Source organism: Hipposideros armiger, unplaced genomic scaffold (genome assembly GCF_001890085.2).
Source record: "Hipposideros armiger isolate ML-2016 unplaced genomic scaffold, ASM189008v1 scaffold_138, whole genome shotgun sequence".
NCBI classification, from domain to species: Eukaryota; Metazoa; Chordata; class Mammalia; order Chiroptera; family Hipposideridae; genus Hipposideros; species Hipposideros armiger.
The window spans coordinates 730,110-744,815 of NW_017731488.1; the positions used below are offsets into that span (position 1 = coordinate 730,110).

The 14,706-nt window shown below is 47.6% G+C and overlaps 1 protein-coding gene across 2 annotated transcripts in view; it reads left to right on the forward strand.

Moving 5' to 3' along the window:
* The window catches only part of GRHL3 (grainyhead like transcription factor 3), a 58,199-nt gene extending 52,500 nt beyond the window's left edge, over positions 1 to 5,699 (forward strand). For both annotated transcript variants that reach the window (XM_019650146.1, XM_019650147.1), the window contains exon 16: positions 4,744 to 5,699. In XM_019650146.1, the coding sequence (XP_019505691.1) occupies positions 4,744 to 4,858 (115 nt within the window). In that variant the 3' untranslated portion in view covers positions 4,859 to 5,699. The remainder of the gene's footprint in view (positions 1 to 4,743) is intronic.
* The last annotated feature ends 9,007 nt before the right edge of the window (positions 5,700 to 14,706 follow it).

Below are 14,706 nucleotides of genomic sequence, written 5' to 3' on the forward strand. Positions count from 1 at the left end.
TTCCAAGGCTTATTAACCAAGGATCCATCATTCATGAAGCATCACAGGGAGCCAGGGAACCCCAGACACCTCCAGACATGCCAGCATCCCTGCACTGCCCAGCTGGAAAGACTGTTCTTGGGGTTGTGTGTGGCCACATAGTCCAGGATTTTGGTGCACCTCCTCTGCCTGCTCCGGAGTTGCTCTCAGGTGAGCCTGGCTGAAGATGTATATGGTGTTCTGTTTACCTGAGCAGCCCCACAGCCTCCAGCACAGAACCAGAAACATACAGAGCCTGTTGACTGACAGATGCCAAGTGCCATAAAATGAGAATATTTCAAACCACTCATCCAAACTTAAGCAAAGCCAAATAAATGACACTTCTCCGAGGAAAGTAGCTACACACTAAGGATTCTCCACTCTCCTTTCACGGTTGCCTTGGTGAAGCTTCCAGATTCGGGCTGAGGGCTTGAGCTGCCATGCCAAACAACAGCTATATCCTATATCCTAATATGGCTGTAGGACATAGAATAATAGCAGCTATCCTAGTAATAGCTATTTCCAAGCACTTTCTCATCTAATCCTCACAGAACCCCCGTGAGGTAAGATTCTTATCTCCACTTAATAACATGGAAACTGAGGCTCAGCCAGGAGAAGTGTCTGTTAGGGACGGAGTCAGAGTTCACGCTCAGGTCAGCTAGCTCCAAAGGCTGTCCTCATGTCCACTCCATTGGCTGGTAGAGTAGAGGAAAGGTGGTGTGCGCTGGTGCCCTAAGCTGACCCCGAGGCAGGAGGTCCCTGATGTCTGGAGAGGGCCTGTTCCTGGAGACTTCCCTGCCCTAGTCCTGAGCCCTGCAGCCTGGGAAGTCGATGTCAAGACCCAAGAGCCAAAGGGCAGAAGGGACTTACTCCCCTGAGATCGGAATTCTTTCTCCAGGTCCTATGTTGGACTCATCAGGCTCCTGACATGCTCCTCTCCCTAGCTCCCTAACTCCCTAACTCCCGTCTCCTCCCCCAGGGCTGATGGTCAGAGTGTGACCAATGTTGCCAGCTTCCCTGAGTTACTTGGACTTTCGATCCACTGTGGCTATGAGGCCAGCCACCTGCCTGACCTCTCTGAAGGTGTCCACATGGTTACACGTTCAGTCCCAGCCCTGCTGGTCTGCTCTCCCAGTAGACAGTCCTGCCTGGACAGAACTGTACAGGGGTGAGGTCTTAGATGGTGACACGAGGACTGACCTTAATTTCTGAAAGTTCTGGAACCATTTGAGGAATAAATAAACCCTGTGAGTTTTTCAGCCTCCTAGGTGAAAATAACATTAAATGTACAGGATGTTAAAAATGGTAACACAGGGCCCGCTGAGTGGCTCAGTGGGTTAAGAGCTCGCTCAAGAGTGTGAGCTCTGAGCAACAGGGTCGCCAGTTTGATTCCCGGCCCGAGCTGAGCTGCCAACAGGTGGCAGGATGGCTCAGCTAAAAAAAAACCAAAAAAACGGTAACATAAATCCCTGTGTTCACTTTTTAAATGTGTGTTAATATTAAGTCGCCATTTGCACCTATTATACATATGCCAAATATATATTTTTCAATCTGAAAGCAACAACTATGAGGCATCAATTGTTCCCACTTTATAGATGAAGACAGAGGGGTTAATACAGTCCCCAAGGTCACACAGCATGAAAACAGCAGAGCTGAAGTTCAAATCCAGCAAGTCTGACCAACTCCAAAGTCTAGGCTTTTAACCTCTCAGTACAAAACTATGAGAGCTCCACTGCTTCTGTACGTCCTGTCACCCCAGCGGAGATCTTATAAGACAGAATAATGTCAATAGCAGGAGAGTACAGCACAGTACATCATGGGGGATGTGGAAAGATCCATGAGGTCCTGAGTATAATTCCCAGTGGCACCTTAAGTTAGCTGTGTGGACTTCGGCAAATCTCTCAGCCTCCCTGAAGCCTAGCTTCCTCCTCTATAGAGTAAAAATAATTCTTCCAACAGAGTAATTATGATAATCGATAAAATGTTAAGTTCTTGGCACATAGTAGTTGGTCAGTAAATATACAGTCACTATGTATTTATTGAGCACCTACTATGTGTCAACAAAGACCCCCTAAAGAATGACCTGGCACTGCATCCTGCCAAGCAGTGACACCCCTTCCTTTTCTAGCCATGTTGGGGACCTCCCCAGAACCACCTTTCAACAGAAAGATCAGAACAATCAGGACTCACGGGATAAAAGTCTTTTTCGGAATTTTGGTGTGATCATTTGGGTTGTAATAACCGGGTCCTGGGGCTGTTGATGTCGGTTTTAATCCACGGCCAGTTTTTGATTTAAAACAAGACATTGACATCTTTGGCGACTGCTTCACAAGGCATTCGTTGATATTATAATGCCCTAAATAGAAAGAAATTTTAAAACAGAATAAGAAACTCTTCTCAAATAAATAAAAGGCCATACCTTATGCCTAAGGAGACATTCAATGACTATTAAGCAATATCACTCCCAAATGGTCAAATGGAAGGGCTGCCTGAAATAACTAAAAATAATACCCACCATGTAGAGAACACGTGCCATGTGCATCACACACTTAGCTCATTTAATCCTCCCGCAGCCCAGCAATATGGGTATTATCACCTCCATTCCAAACACAAGGAAACTGAGACTCAGAGATATTAAATAATTTGCCCAGCAACATTCATCTCACCAGGGACTAAGCCCGCCTTCCTCCTCTATAAAGTAAAAATAAGAAATCTTTCAACAACAGAGTGGTTATCATAGTTGAATAGCATTTCAGGTTCCTGGCACATAGTAGCTGTCTAGTAACTGTTACGCAAGCAACACATATTTATTGAGCACCTACTACGTGGATCCAGGGCCACCGGTCTCCAAAGCCCATGCTTTCCCACCGTGCCCTGTCTCAAGAAACTGTGACAAAGAAAAATTAATTCAGCTGGGCACAAAGCTTCAAGGAAGAAGAGAAAGATCTGAGCTGGGGTGAAGAGGAAGCAGTCTCACCCCTAAATTGTTGGCAGCCCTGTCAGTGGGTGCAGGCATTTTGGAGTACAAGCAGGAGTACTAGGCGAAAGCCTGGAAGATGTCTGCACACTTTGACCCAGGCTTCACATCACTCAGAAATTAAGAAAATTATTTAACATAATGGAAAACCTTTATGCATAAAGAGACACACCATGGAGGTAGCTACAATGTGAAAAAGAATGGCCTAAATGCCCAAGAACAGGGGCCCAGTTACGGGAACTGCAGCCCAGTCTGCGGTTATGTCAGCCCGGACGATGACAAACAGAAAGATCATAAAGCCACATGGCCATGGTTTTGAAAAGGTAAGTGACAAAAGTAAAATAAAGCCTGAAAGTTGGTATGTGCCATGACGATATCTGTGTACAAATTGATACATCTGAAAAAAAAAAATGGGTGGGAACCCAGAAAAGTGGAATTAGTTATATTAGTGGTGGCATGGAGGGTGGGAAAAATATTTCAAAAGTTCTAAACATCTTAGAGTTGATTTTGTTTTAAATAAAATTTACTTTCCCATCGCAAAAGTACAAAGAGCAACAATATGGTACATGTTAGCAAGATTTTTTTTAAATGGTCACACCCAGTGATGGCAAAGGGTGAGGAGGAACAAGTGCCTCAGAGAAGCAGGAAGACAAATGATCCCTGTGCTGAAGGGCATTTCAGTCACAAATAACAAAACAGCTTAAATATTTGACGTACCTTTTGACTTAGAAATTTCACTTTAAGCAAGGTTTCCTCTTTTTTCCCAGTTTTATTGAGATTTAATTATATAAAGAAATAATCTTGATCGTATACAAGTTGTGAGCTATGTTGGCTGCCACTGTATTTATATTATTAATCAGTTTAAAGCAACCTAAATTTCCAATGAGGGCATTTGTGCCTTAACTTATGGTATCACCATACAGGGGGAATGCTATAGATCCGTTTAAAAAACGATGATCTAGGAGGGCTTTTTTTTTTTTTTTTAAGATTTTTATTAGGGAATTGGGGGATGGGAACAGCGCTGGGGAATTGGGGGAAGGGGAACAAACAAGTTGCTGTCGTTTTGTTCTTCAGTCTAGTTGTGGAGGACGNCTTTGGCATACACTCTGGCTTTGCCCCCTTGCAGAGGGCCGCAGCCATGGAGGCCCCGTCCTTCTCAGGTTGGCCCAGGTCCTTCCCTGAAAAGTGTGGGGAGAGCGAACCAAGCTCCTCAGTTCTATTGTACCGTCCCTGAGAGTTCAGCTTCATGAGTGGGCTGGTGTGGCACCTGCCTCTGGCTCAGGCAGGCACGCCTGAGTGACACATCGCAGTCTCCTGTTGAACCCAAACCACACTGGTCCACCCACCACACCTCCTCCATTTGAACTCACACCCTGTGCCTGAGTCCTCGGTCTGGCCTGGTGACTAAGGAACACTGCGTCTTCCCCAAATCTACACATTAGTTGCTCAAAAGTGTCCACACTTCTGTGTACTAGAAGAGGCAACCTGGCACAGTAGGTGGGCATGGTAACTGGCAGGCCTGGGTTTGAGTTGTGGCTCAGCCACTTGGGCATTGTGCCATCCCCTATAAAGTGGGACAGTGAACAACCCCCATGCAGGTCAGAGAAGGTCAGAGAGAGAGTCCGTGAGGCACCTGAAATGTTGGAGGCACCTAATGGGTAGTAACCATTGCTATCATCCTTGTCCCTCAGAGGCCCTGAAAAGGCGGGGCCTCGGCCAGTCTACCCACACCTCCTCTTCTCTTCCAGAATCTTGGTCAACATGGACAACAACATCATTCAGCATTACAGCAACCATGTTGCCTTCCTGCTGGACATGGGGGAGCTCGACGGCAAGATTCAGATCATCCTTAAGGAGCTGTGAGGACCCTGGGCGGTAAGCTCCAGTCAAGGAGCCTGCTGCGAAGTGGTCCCGCGCCACACACAACCTCTCCTCATGCCTCAGTGCTGTTACTTGAATGCCTTCCGTGAGGGAAGAGACCCTCGAGTCACAAACCCACAGATGTCAGGGCCAGGAAGGGACCTGGGCGGCGTCCTGATCGGAACCCCCATTTCATGCTTGAATCTACTCTCTGAACTCCTGCCAGTGCCTGCCCAGCCAGAGACAGTGTCGTCTTGGTTAACGTACCCAACAGACTGTTTCCTCCTCCCAAAGCCCCTTCTCTGAGGTCAGCCTGATGGCTGCCGATCCAGCTGGTAGGGGCGGGCCAGCTCTCCCAAAGCCGGCTCGACTACTCTCCGGTTCCCATTCTTGGTTATCCCATCAACTTCAGACCAAGGGTCTCTCACCCTTTCCTCAGTGAACTGGAACACTCTTGATTGTCAGTGCAAAGGACTTTTGAAAGAAACGATGGTGGATACACTCTCTCTCTCACGGACTTCCTCCATGCCAGATGTAAATAACGGAGCGGGTCGGCCAGAACAAAGTGGATGCTGGATGCTGTGTAAACGACCCGACCGCTGCCGTGCCTGCTCACTGTTGTACACATTTCTTATTTACAATTTTCATTTATGTTATATATATATATAAGTATATATTGTATATATATGCAACATTTTATATTTTTCATGGATACATTTTTATCATTTCAAAAAATGTGTATTTCACATTTCTTGGACTATTTTTTTAGCTGTTGTTCAGTTATGCATTTTGTATACTCATATAGTATTTAGTAGTAAAAGTCCGCCTGTGTGTTACTTCAAATGCTACCCGTGTTCCGTTTGTCAAAGTCTTCCAGGAAGAGAGGGTGAAAGTCGATACACCTCGCTCCTTCTCTGGCCTGTGAGTGGTTTGCCCGGGACTTCAGGTTGGTGGCAAGTGCTGGGCACTAGCGGTGACCACCTGGGAAGCAGCAGAATCCTGGTGCCCAGATCTCTGTCCTGCGGGGTCCCACGGGCTGAGTGGTATGACCTCAGGATCATTGCCTGGACATGAAGAAGTCCTGGGAAGGGTCCAGGAAGTCCTTGCTGAAGACCTCATAGCTGGGGCCAGTGGGCAGAGCCCAGGGCTGGGAGCCACGTGACCTGGGTTCTTGGGCTAACTCTGTCCCCACGCTCTTGGCTAAGTCATTTTCCCTGGGTCCTGCCCTACTGGTTCACAAAAGCGACTGTGCCCAGCTCTTCTCAGCTCAGTGGTCAGTGACATCTTGTTGGTGGAAGTATTTACATCATGGGAATTGGCCAATGCTACAAATGAAAGCCATTTCTTTCCCTTAGAGAACAAATCACAAATCACGCCTTCCTCCTTCTCTTTGCCCTCCTTCCCTCCCTCGATCCCACACTACTTTCCACACCCACTGCCATTTCACCCTCACACATCACCCTGGTCTGGCATCGAGGGTGGTGTCACAGCAACAGTGAGGCCTAGAGTGGGCCGAGCAAATCTGGGTGCCCCACGGGGTCCCTCCAGGAGCCTGAGGCCAAAGAAAACATCAATAATACTGATCCTGGCTTCAAAATGTTGATATTTTCTTCAATCATGGAAATTTTTTTTTTGCTTTCATTATTAAAAAACAAAAACAAACAACATTGCATTGAACAATTATTTATCTTGATTACTGAGTTCTTTGGCTTCTCCTAATTTTTGTGCCTGAGGCTAGCTAGTACCTCACTTGCCTGACCCTAGTCTTGACCCTGACTCCAGGCAGGATACTGGGAATTAGAACCATAGATGGACTGTCAGGGCCAGGAGGCCCTTAGGGACATCCACGGTTTTCAAACTTTTTCTTCAGGTTTTGTTCAGACAAAAGTTTATGAGAAACCCTAACGTGTAACTAGTGGAAAGCAGAGCTGCTATGATTGAAGTCCGGAAGGAGACTCTAGGGCTGCCTGCTGTCCCCTCACCCTCGCTGTGGTGGCCTTTGAGGCCCACCAATGAACCCCAGGGCTCTAAAAATGACAGTNGGGCCCTCTGGCGTCCCAAGCCAGCTCTTAACCAACGCGCCACTTGGCTGGTCCTGTAACCCATGTTCTTCAAGTGACACCTTAATATGGGCATTTCCGCCCTGTTCTAATAACCTTCTTTCTAAAGGAAAAATAGAGAACATTGGCGATGTGCTTGGCACACCTCAACTTTAGAAAATCCAACCAGCAAATGTGTAAAGGTGAGCATTTTCAGAATTGAAGGCAGGCGAGACCTGGCCCTCAGCCCCTGAGGCAGAGGGACACAGCAAGTCGCCATTTACGGCTCCACATCCGGTTTTCTCCCAGAGGGGGAAGCAGAAAGCACAGCATTACTTCCCAGAAGTCAAAGCAGACTGTTTCTGGCAGAGGGGTACATACCCCAGGCTCTGGTCCCTGCCATGTGAGAGTGGGGAGGTATCTGAGGGACCAGACATCAAGCCCAATAGGACTTGATTCAAATCTGATGGGACCCTGGGCTCGTCACCTGCTTTCTATGTATCCTTTTTGCTTGTAAATGGGGATAAAATAATAACTCACACTTTCAGTGCTAGGCAAATCATGTGCTAGACAAGTGCTCCATGGCGTGTTGAATATTCCATGAGATAGATAATGAATGTCAAGCCTCTGGCACACAGTAGGAGCTTACCAGATACTGATGCCCACCTCTCCCCCTCCTGCTCATTTTGCGAGGGGCTGGAGGCCCCTCTCAGGACCCTCTCGGAGGGAGTGGGAGCATGTGGCTGGCTATGAGGGTGCCCACATCCCGGGGCTCACTGGCCAGGCCTCTGGCCAAGCCCCAGGGATGCCGGCTTTGTTCTCCTGTATAAACAAACAAGGTGGGGCTTTGCCCATGATGATGCAAGACAGGGGAGCGTTCCCCGGCTTAGCCTCCTAATTAGGGCTGGTTTTGTTTTCCAGCTTCACACTGATCTCCTCAACTTTAATCTGGATTTGCTGAAATCTGACAAGCGCTGCAATTTTATCCACACCCCCTTCCAAGGGGCGTGATTGCAGAGGTAAGCTTGCCCTGCTCCTCTGGGTTCTGGGGCCCACAGCTCCCTCGGGAGGTTCTTCAGGACCCACTTGGGAAGGTCTAATATCACAGTGCTCCTGCAGTATAGATGGCTACATCACTAGACCTCTCTGGAAACTTCTCACTCAGGCTGGAAGGTGGGGGAGGAGGTCTGAGCGCACAGGAGGGGGTGCAGCCCAGTGGACAAAACACTTGCAAACCCTTGTGTATTCTGGCATCCTGGCAGCTGTGGAAGCCACAGTGGAAAGACAGGGTAGCAGTCTCCTCAGTCAGACACCTCTGGGCTGCGGTCTGCCATGTATTCAGTGTACAAGTCACTTCAACTCTCTAGGAGCGTGGATCTGTGAGGACAGATGCGTGAGCACTGCATGGAAAATACTTAGCAGGGAGTGCGTGTTCAGTAAACACAGCTATTTTCCATCATTTGAGGACTAGGTGATGAAGTCGCCTCCACGCACAGGAGAAAAAAGGATTGCAGCTGAGGGTTGAAGGATCAGGACCCTCAGTGTATCATGTGCCCCCCGTGGCCTGTGATAGCGCCTGGGGTATGTGAATGTGCACACTTCTGACATGAAAAGCCACTTCCCCACCCTGCTCCCCAAGAGCAAGTGTGCCACCAGCTCATTAAAGGGAAGACCAACCAGACTGCTTTGGGGAGGTTTCTAGAGCCAGTCATTTTTCTCCTGAAAAGGGAGTGCTGATCTTCTCCTCACGTTTCTCTTTGTTCAACACGTGTTTTCATCCCCACCTCCTCAAAGCCTAACTCCTTCCAGAGACTCCCCATGAAGGAACGAGTGTCCTCAGATCAGATCATCCACAAACCCTTAGGTCGAGGCCAGTACAAGGCAGCTGCTTACCTGGGGCAGGTCCTCTTTCAGCCATAGTGAAAAATCTTCTCTCAGTTTTGGACATAAACCCGGCTCGGGCACTGACATTGTTTTTCTGCTTGCAGCAAGAGACAGAGGCCTGGAGGGAGACAATCAGCATGGTGTGCCCCGTGTCTTCCTTTCTTTGTCATCATGCCTGGACGAGTGCCCCATTTCGGTAAAAAATCAAATCTAAACCTGTCCTTAGANACAACTGGATTAAGTGTGTTTGCAGCTTCCAGTGTGAGCTGTTTGCAAATCGCCCAAGAATAATGAATGTCTCAGAGGACTCAGCAGGTCACTGGGGGAAGGCATCCGAGACCCTCGGGACACTCCCAGGCACAGATTCACTCTGCCTCAGGGATTCCCAGGGTCTGGAAGGATAAAGGGGCAATTTTTTTCCCTCATCATTAAAGGGCAGCCAATGCCCCTGGGGTGGAATGTAGTATCTGTTTAACAGAGTAGCGGGTGACAGATTACAGCGCTTGGGAAGAAGCGCCCCATATCTAATTGAAAATCCCAGGGGAACTTTAGGTGGGTCCAATGTAATTACCCAAATTGGAGCGGGGCCAACGGGGCTTGACTCTTCGGCTCTGGTTGTGACAGGACAGCATGTCGGCGCAAAACCAGTGGCTTAAAACTCCAGGAAGTAGATCAAGGGTTAGAAAGATGTCAGTGGGTGTTTCTGCTCCTCGCTGGTGAGTGTGAGCTGGAAGGCAGCACCCAGGAGGAGCTGTTTTGATCTCTAAAAGCCCTTATTCCTGACTCACTCTAACTGATTGAGTCATCGCTGTGACGGATAGTCAAGACCTGCAGAAGTGAAACCTTGGCTGACACTTCTCTTCTCAAGACCCTTGCAAGCTGATAAATCCTTTCAGCTCTTGAGTCAGCAAGGTGGCCGTAAAAAAAAGAGACGCGTTCTTCAGCTAAGGAGTCCAGAAATGGCCGCACTGACACCCCGCCAGCCCCTAGCACAGCATCTGCCCTCCTGGGGCCACTCAAGAAGCATCAGGCGAGTGTAGAGAATCCGCTTCAATAAAAACACAAGTTACAAGTATGAAAAGCTTACCTGTGCTGGACCTGGTGAGCTATGTGGTTATCTTATTTTATCCTTGCAAGCGCCTTATGAAGTGTTCTTGGTCCAATTTGCAGAGGATGAATTTGAATTGCCATGGAGTTAAGTGACCCCGACTCCCAGGTTCCCAGGGCTGGTGAATGGGGAAGGCAGGAGGTTTGGGGGGTCCCACGTCCAGCCTGTGCTTGTCTCTACTTTGCCACACTGCCTCCCCAGGAGACATGACAAGCCCAGGCGCCCCGCCTGCCTCCTGAGGGCTCCCTGTCACCTCACCCGACCTCTCACCTATCCGGGCTTTACTTCTGTTGGTCAGTAACGTGGGACTAACAACTCCAGGGAGAAGGAGTATCTCCCTGCATCTTGGAGAAAGCAGAGCCAACATATGGTTTTTGCAAACTGGAACCCTACCCAGGAATAGGGACCCAAGCACTTCCAACAAACGAGGGCAGGCCTCACATGCTGTCACATGCGTGTGAAACTTGACCTGTGCGTGCTTCCGAAAAACAAACAGTGACAATTCTCAGATTCTCCTCCACCACCCCACGCAGCCCTGGAGATCTAACTATGATTAGGCTCGATGTGGACAAAGCCTCAACGGAAGTTACATATAGATGGGGAGGAAACAGTGCAGACCTTCTCAGGGGCCTAACGATCCCAGCACATGGGTCCCCAGTCCCTCTTCCCTCCGGGGACACAGGAAAGCTGACAGAACTCGAATTGAAAAGCCTGGAGTTTGGATATTCCCCCAATACCACAATGTTCAGCTGTATCTTTTCTTCCCGTTACATCGTTTCTTCATTATTCAACATAAATGGGTGGATGCTTTTTTAGAATAACCCAAAGCACATTTCAGTTTTATCGTCTTGCTTTTTAAATGTAATCATAGATTTCAAAGCTTCATCCTTTTCATGTCAATTTCAGAATATATAATTTGGACCTCCTTTGTGAGTCCAGGCTGGCTCCATGTTCACTGCCCGCTATGTGCTCTCCTGAGCGAAATGGTAAAGCAAACCTGGGGTCACAGAGTGTCAGAAATGAAAAGACCTCCCCTTTTTTCACACATAGAGGAATAAAGGTTAAGAGAGGTGCTGAGAGCATCCCCAGACCAGAGAGCCAGTTAACGTACATATCCTGTCTCAGAGGCTGGGACACCATCGGCTCACCAAGGTAAACCCAAGTTTAAGAGCCACTGGGCTTAACAGGTTCCTTTACTGCAGGCCTTCTCAGAGCCTTTAATAAGCCCATGTACACTGCAATGCTCCCAGGGGCAGAAGGTTTGTAAGCAGTGNTTTACGGTTAAAAGCTTGAGAACATTGCCCTGGTTTTCCTCCGCTTGATAAGGGTCAATAACTAAACGAGCACAGGAAGTGGGGGAGGCTGTGGGAAGGTATGACGGCCTCCCTGCGACTCCTTGCTCTATGCTTGTGGCAATGGTTCTCAATACCTGGTATACGGGCCACCGTGGAGGCGGGTGGACATGCCACAGGAAGCAGGAGGGTTCTTGTCTGGAGTCTCAGCTGTTCATAGTCTAAGCTGGGTTTGGGTGTCAACTCTGCCTTCTCCATACTGTACGGACTCATTGATGTGCCCAGAAGGAAGGTCACCCCAGCCTGTCCTCCCTTTGCCTCTGCATTTGGGGCAATAGTGAACTGAGGACTGTTCCTGGGTTGCAGCATTTCATACTCACGACAACCCTGGGCAGTGGATATTATGATTATCCCCACCTTATAGATGAGGAAACTGACATTCCTCAGCTAGTCAAGTGGTGGAATTTACATTCTCACCCAGGCCGTCTGTCTCCACTACTTGGGATGGATCAGATATCCAATCCTGAGGAGGAATGGGTAGATGGGAGTAATGGGAATACATGTTTTCATTTACAAGATGAGCAGCTGATGAATGACTGTGAGAGGTTTTAATTCAAGAAGAATCGCTACCCTCTGTCTCCTTTGCCCAATGGTATGGGCACGCCTTTGCTCTTTCTTTTTAATATCCACGGAGGAAGGGTGGTGAGGTCAAAACTTCCTCGGTGGTGCCATTTGTAGCATATCTGTCTTGAGTTACCCAACAGAATGGGCAAGTATGTTTTTCTAAAGCACTATTTCCAAATGTGTTCCTTGGCATACCAGTTCTATAAGATAAGATTTATTGGTGGTGGTGGCGGCAATAGGGAGAGAGTTTCAGAGTCAAATAAATTGGAGAAGCCTCATACCATGTTCCCATTTTGAAAATTCATAATATACATTGGCATATTAAATACTCTGAGAAGGTCTGCAATAAAGAAATTGGTCTAGGGCCGGCCGAACGGCACTTTGGTTAGGAGTTGGCTTGGGACGCCAGCTCTGAGCAGCAGGGCCCTGGTTCGGATCCCACATATGAGGGCGAGTGATGCTGTGCCCTCTACAGCTAAGATGGTGAACAACAGCTCGACCTGGAGCTGGGCTGCCATGAGTTGCCAGCGAAGGCATAGGCTGCAGTGGGGCCAGCCGGCAGCGGGTGAGAGTTTTCGTGAGCCGCCGTGAGCGACCGTCCAATGGCCTTTGAGCAACTGACTCACTGGGGGAAGAGCGCAATGATGATACCAACATGGGCCAATGAAGCAACATCCTCCACAACTAGACTGAAGAACCAAAGGACAGCAACTTGTCTGTTCCCCTTCCCCCAATTCCCCAGNGCTGTGGCTAACAGGATTATCGCAGGCCTCCTCCTTGCCAGTTGACTCAGCCATTGTTCTCGGGGTCTGAAAAAAAGCCTCCTGTAGACAAAACACGACTGCAGCTTTATTCCTCACCCAGACAGAAAAGCTACTGAACAGGGGGGCATTTTTGTACACCCTGAGTGTGTGTCACCGGACGATTTCGCCATTCGTCTAGGAAAATAGCTCCACGGGCAGGTGAAAAAAGAATGAGCCTGATTTATTGTACTGCACGGAAAAAAATAATTCAAGACAGAGTTAAGTAGAAAATGCACGTGTACCCTGGGATAGCAAACTCCCAATACTGGAGCGGGGGACTGAGGGAGGAAGAGAATAGGAAAGAAACTGCACCTGGTTTTTTGATGGTGGTTTGCTCTGGGGCGTCGAATTAGAAAGGGCTTCCACTTTGTAGTTCATGGGTTTCTATAATGCTTGAATATATTTTATGATGAGCATGTATTATTTTCAGAGCCATATTAAAACAATAATGAACACAAACCATGCTCCTGAAATTGATCTATCAGCAGAAGGACAAAGCTCTGACTTGGGAAATGGTCTTTTCTAGATTAACAACTGTATATGAGCTACTGGGGAATTATTCCTTTGGTGTCATTTATTGCAGGCATGCGGAATACCAGGACCTTTGCTGGGCATCGGAGATAGGAAGCTGGGTGAAGGAGCACACAGTGGGTTGGGGAGACAGACACATGAAACACTAACTACCTCTGAGAGGAACGGAAAAGGCGCAATAGCCAAGAGCCTCCATGATCACTGTCTTGAACCAGGACTCATCCTCTCTCCTGTTAGCATTACAGCTTCCTAACTGGTTTTCCAAAATCTACCCTTAATCCACACTGAAGTCCATTCTACATACAGCTGCTGGAGGGAGCTTCCTTATAAATCACATCAGGTGACAACACCCCACATCTCCCATTCCTCTCAGGGGCTACTCAGAGAACAAAATTCAAACTCCTTCCCGTGGTCTTTAGAACCCTGACAAACTGGCCCCTGACTTCTCATCCCCTCTCCTCCTAGCGTATGCTGTTCTACTATCTTCTTGTAGTTTCCCATGGGCTGAGCTGTTTGCTTGTCCCAGGACCTTTGCATATGCTGTTCACCTAGCTCGGGCTCTTCCTTCAATCCTTGGGTCTTAGATTCAGAGCCTGTTCCCACCACCCAGTGCAAAGTACATATAACTGCCCATCCCCCACATATTCTCTCTCTCAGGATCCAACTGTGTTTCTCTCTCAAAGCTGGCCACTGTTTGTAATTACTTTGTCCGTTTACTAGTCCTTGTCTTGAGTTCCCCCACTGAAATCTAAGCTGTATCCCCGGTGTGGCACAGAGTAGCCACAGAACCCAGGGAGAGAAGCCCAGCAGGGCTGCAACATGGCGACTGTTGTTACTCTCTAACTTTATACCTCAGCCATCTGCCTGTGCTCACTGGTGTAGAAATGGCCCCTTCAAGCTCGGTATCTTTGAGCAAGTCCCTTCACCTCTCTGAGCATCAGTTTCCTCTTCCATAAGTTGAGAATAAGATAACCCACTTTGTGGATTCTTGTGAGTATTAAATTAGGCAAATACATAAGTCTTAGAACAGCACATAGGCCATGAAAAGTGCTTCATCATTATTCTGATTATTTTGGACCTCTGATTACCCCAGGACAAGACTAGAGCTGTGCTGTCTGATACAGTAGCCACTGGCCACATGTGGCTATCAAGCACTGGAAACATGGCTGGGCCAAATTAAGATATGCTGCAAGTATAAAATATACACTGGATTTTAAAGACTTAGTATGATGGAAAGAATGAAAAACATCTAATTAAAAAATTTGTATATTGATTAGATGTTGAAATAATATTTTGAATAGTTAAATAGAGTATTAAGAATAGTTAAATAGAGTATTAAAATTAACTTCACCTGTTTCTTTTTACTTTTAAATGTGGCTACTACTAGGAAAATTTAATGACATATGTGACTCCCATTATATTTCTTTTGGGCAGTGCTGGCCTAGCAGGCACTTACTTATATTGCTTTGAGCACATTATAATTGATTGTAGAATCATAGAAGGCGGGCAGGATCTTTGTAGTCAGAAAAATAAACATTATTTATAAATACTATAAAAGAAAAAGGAAATT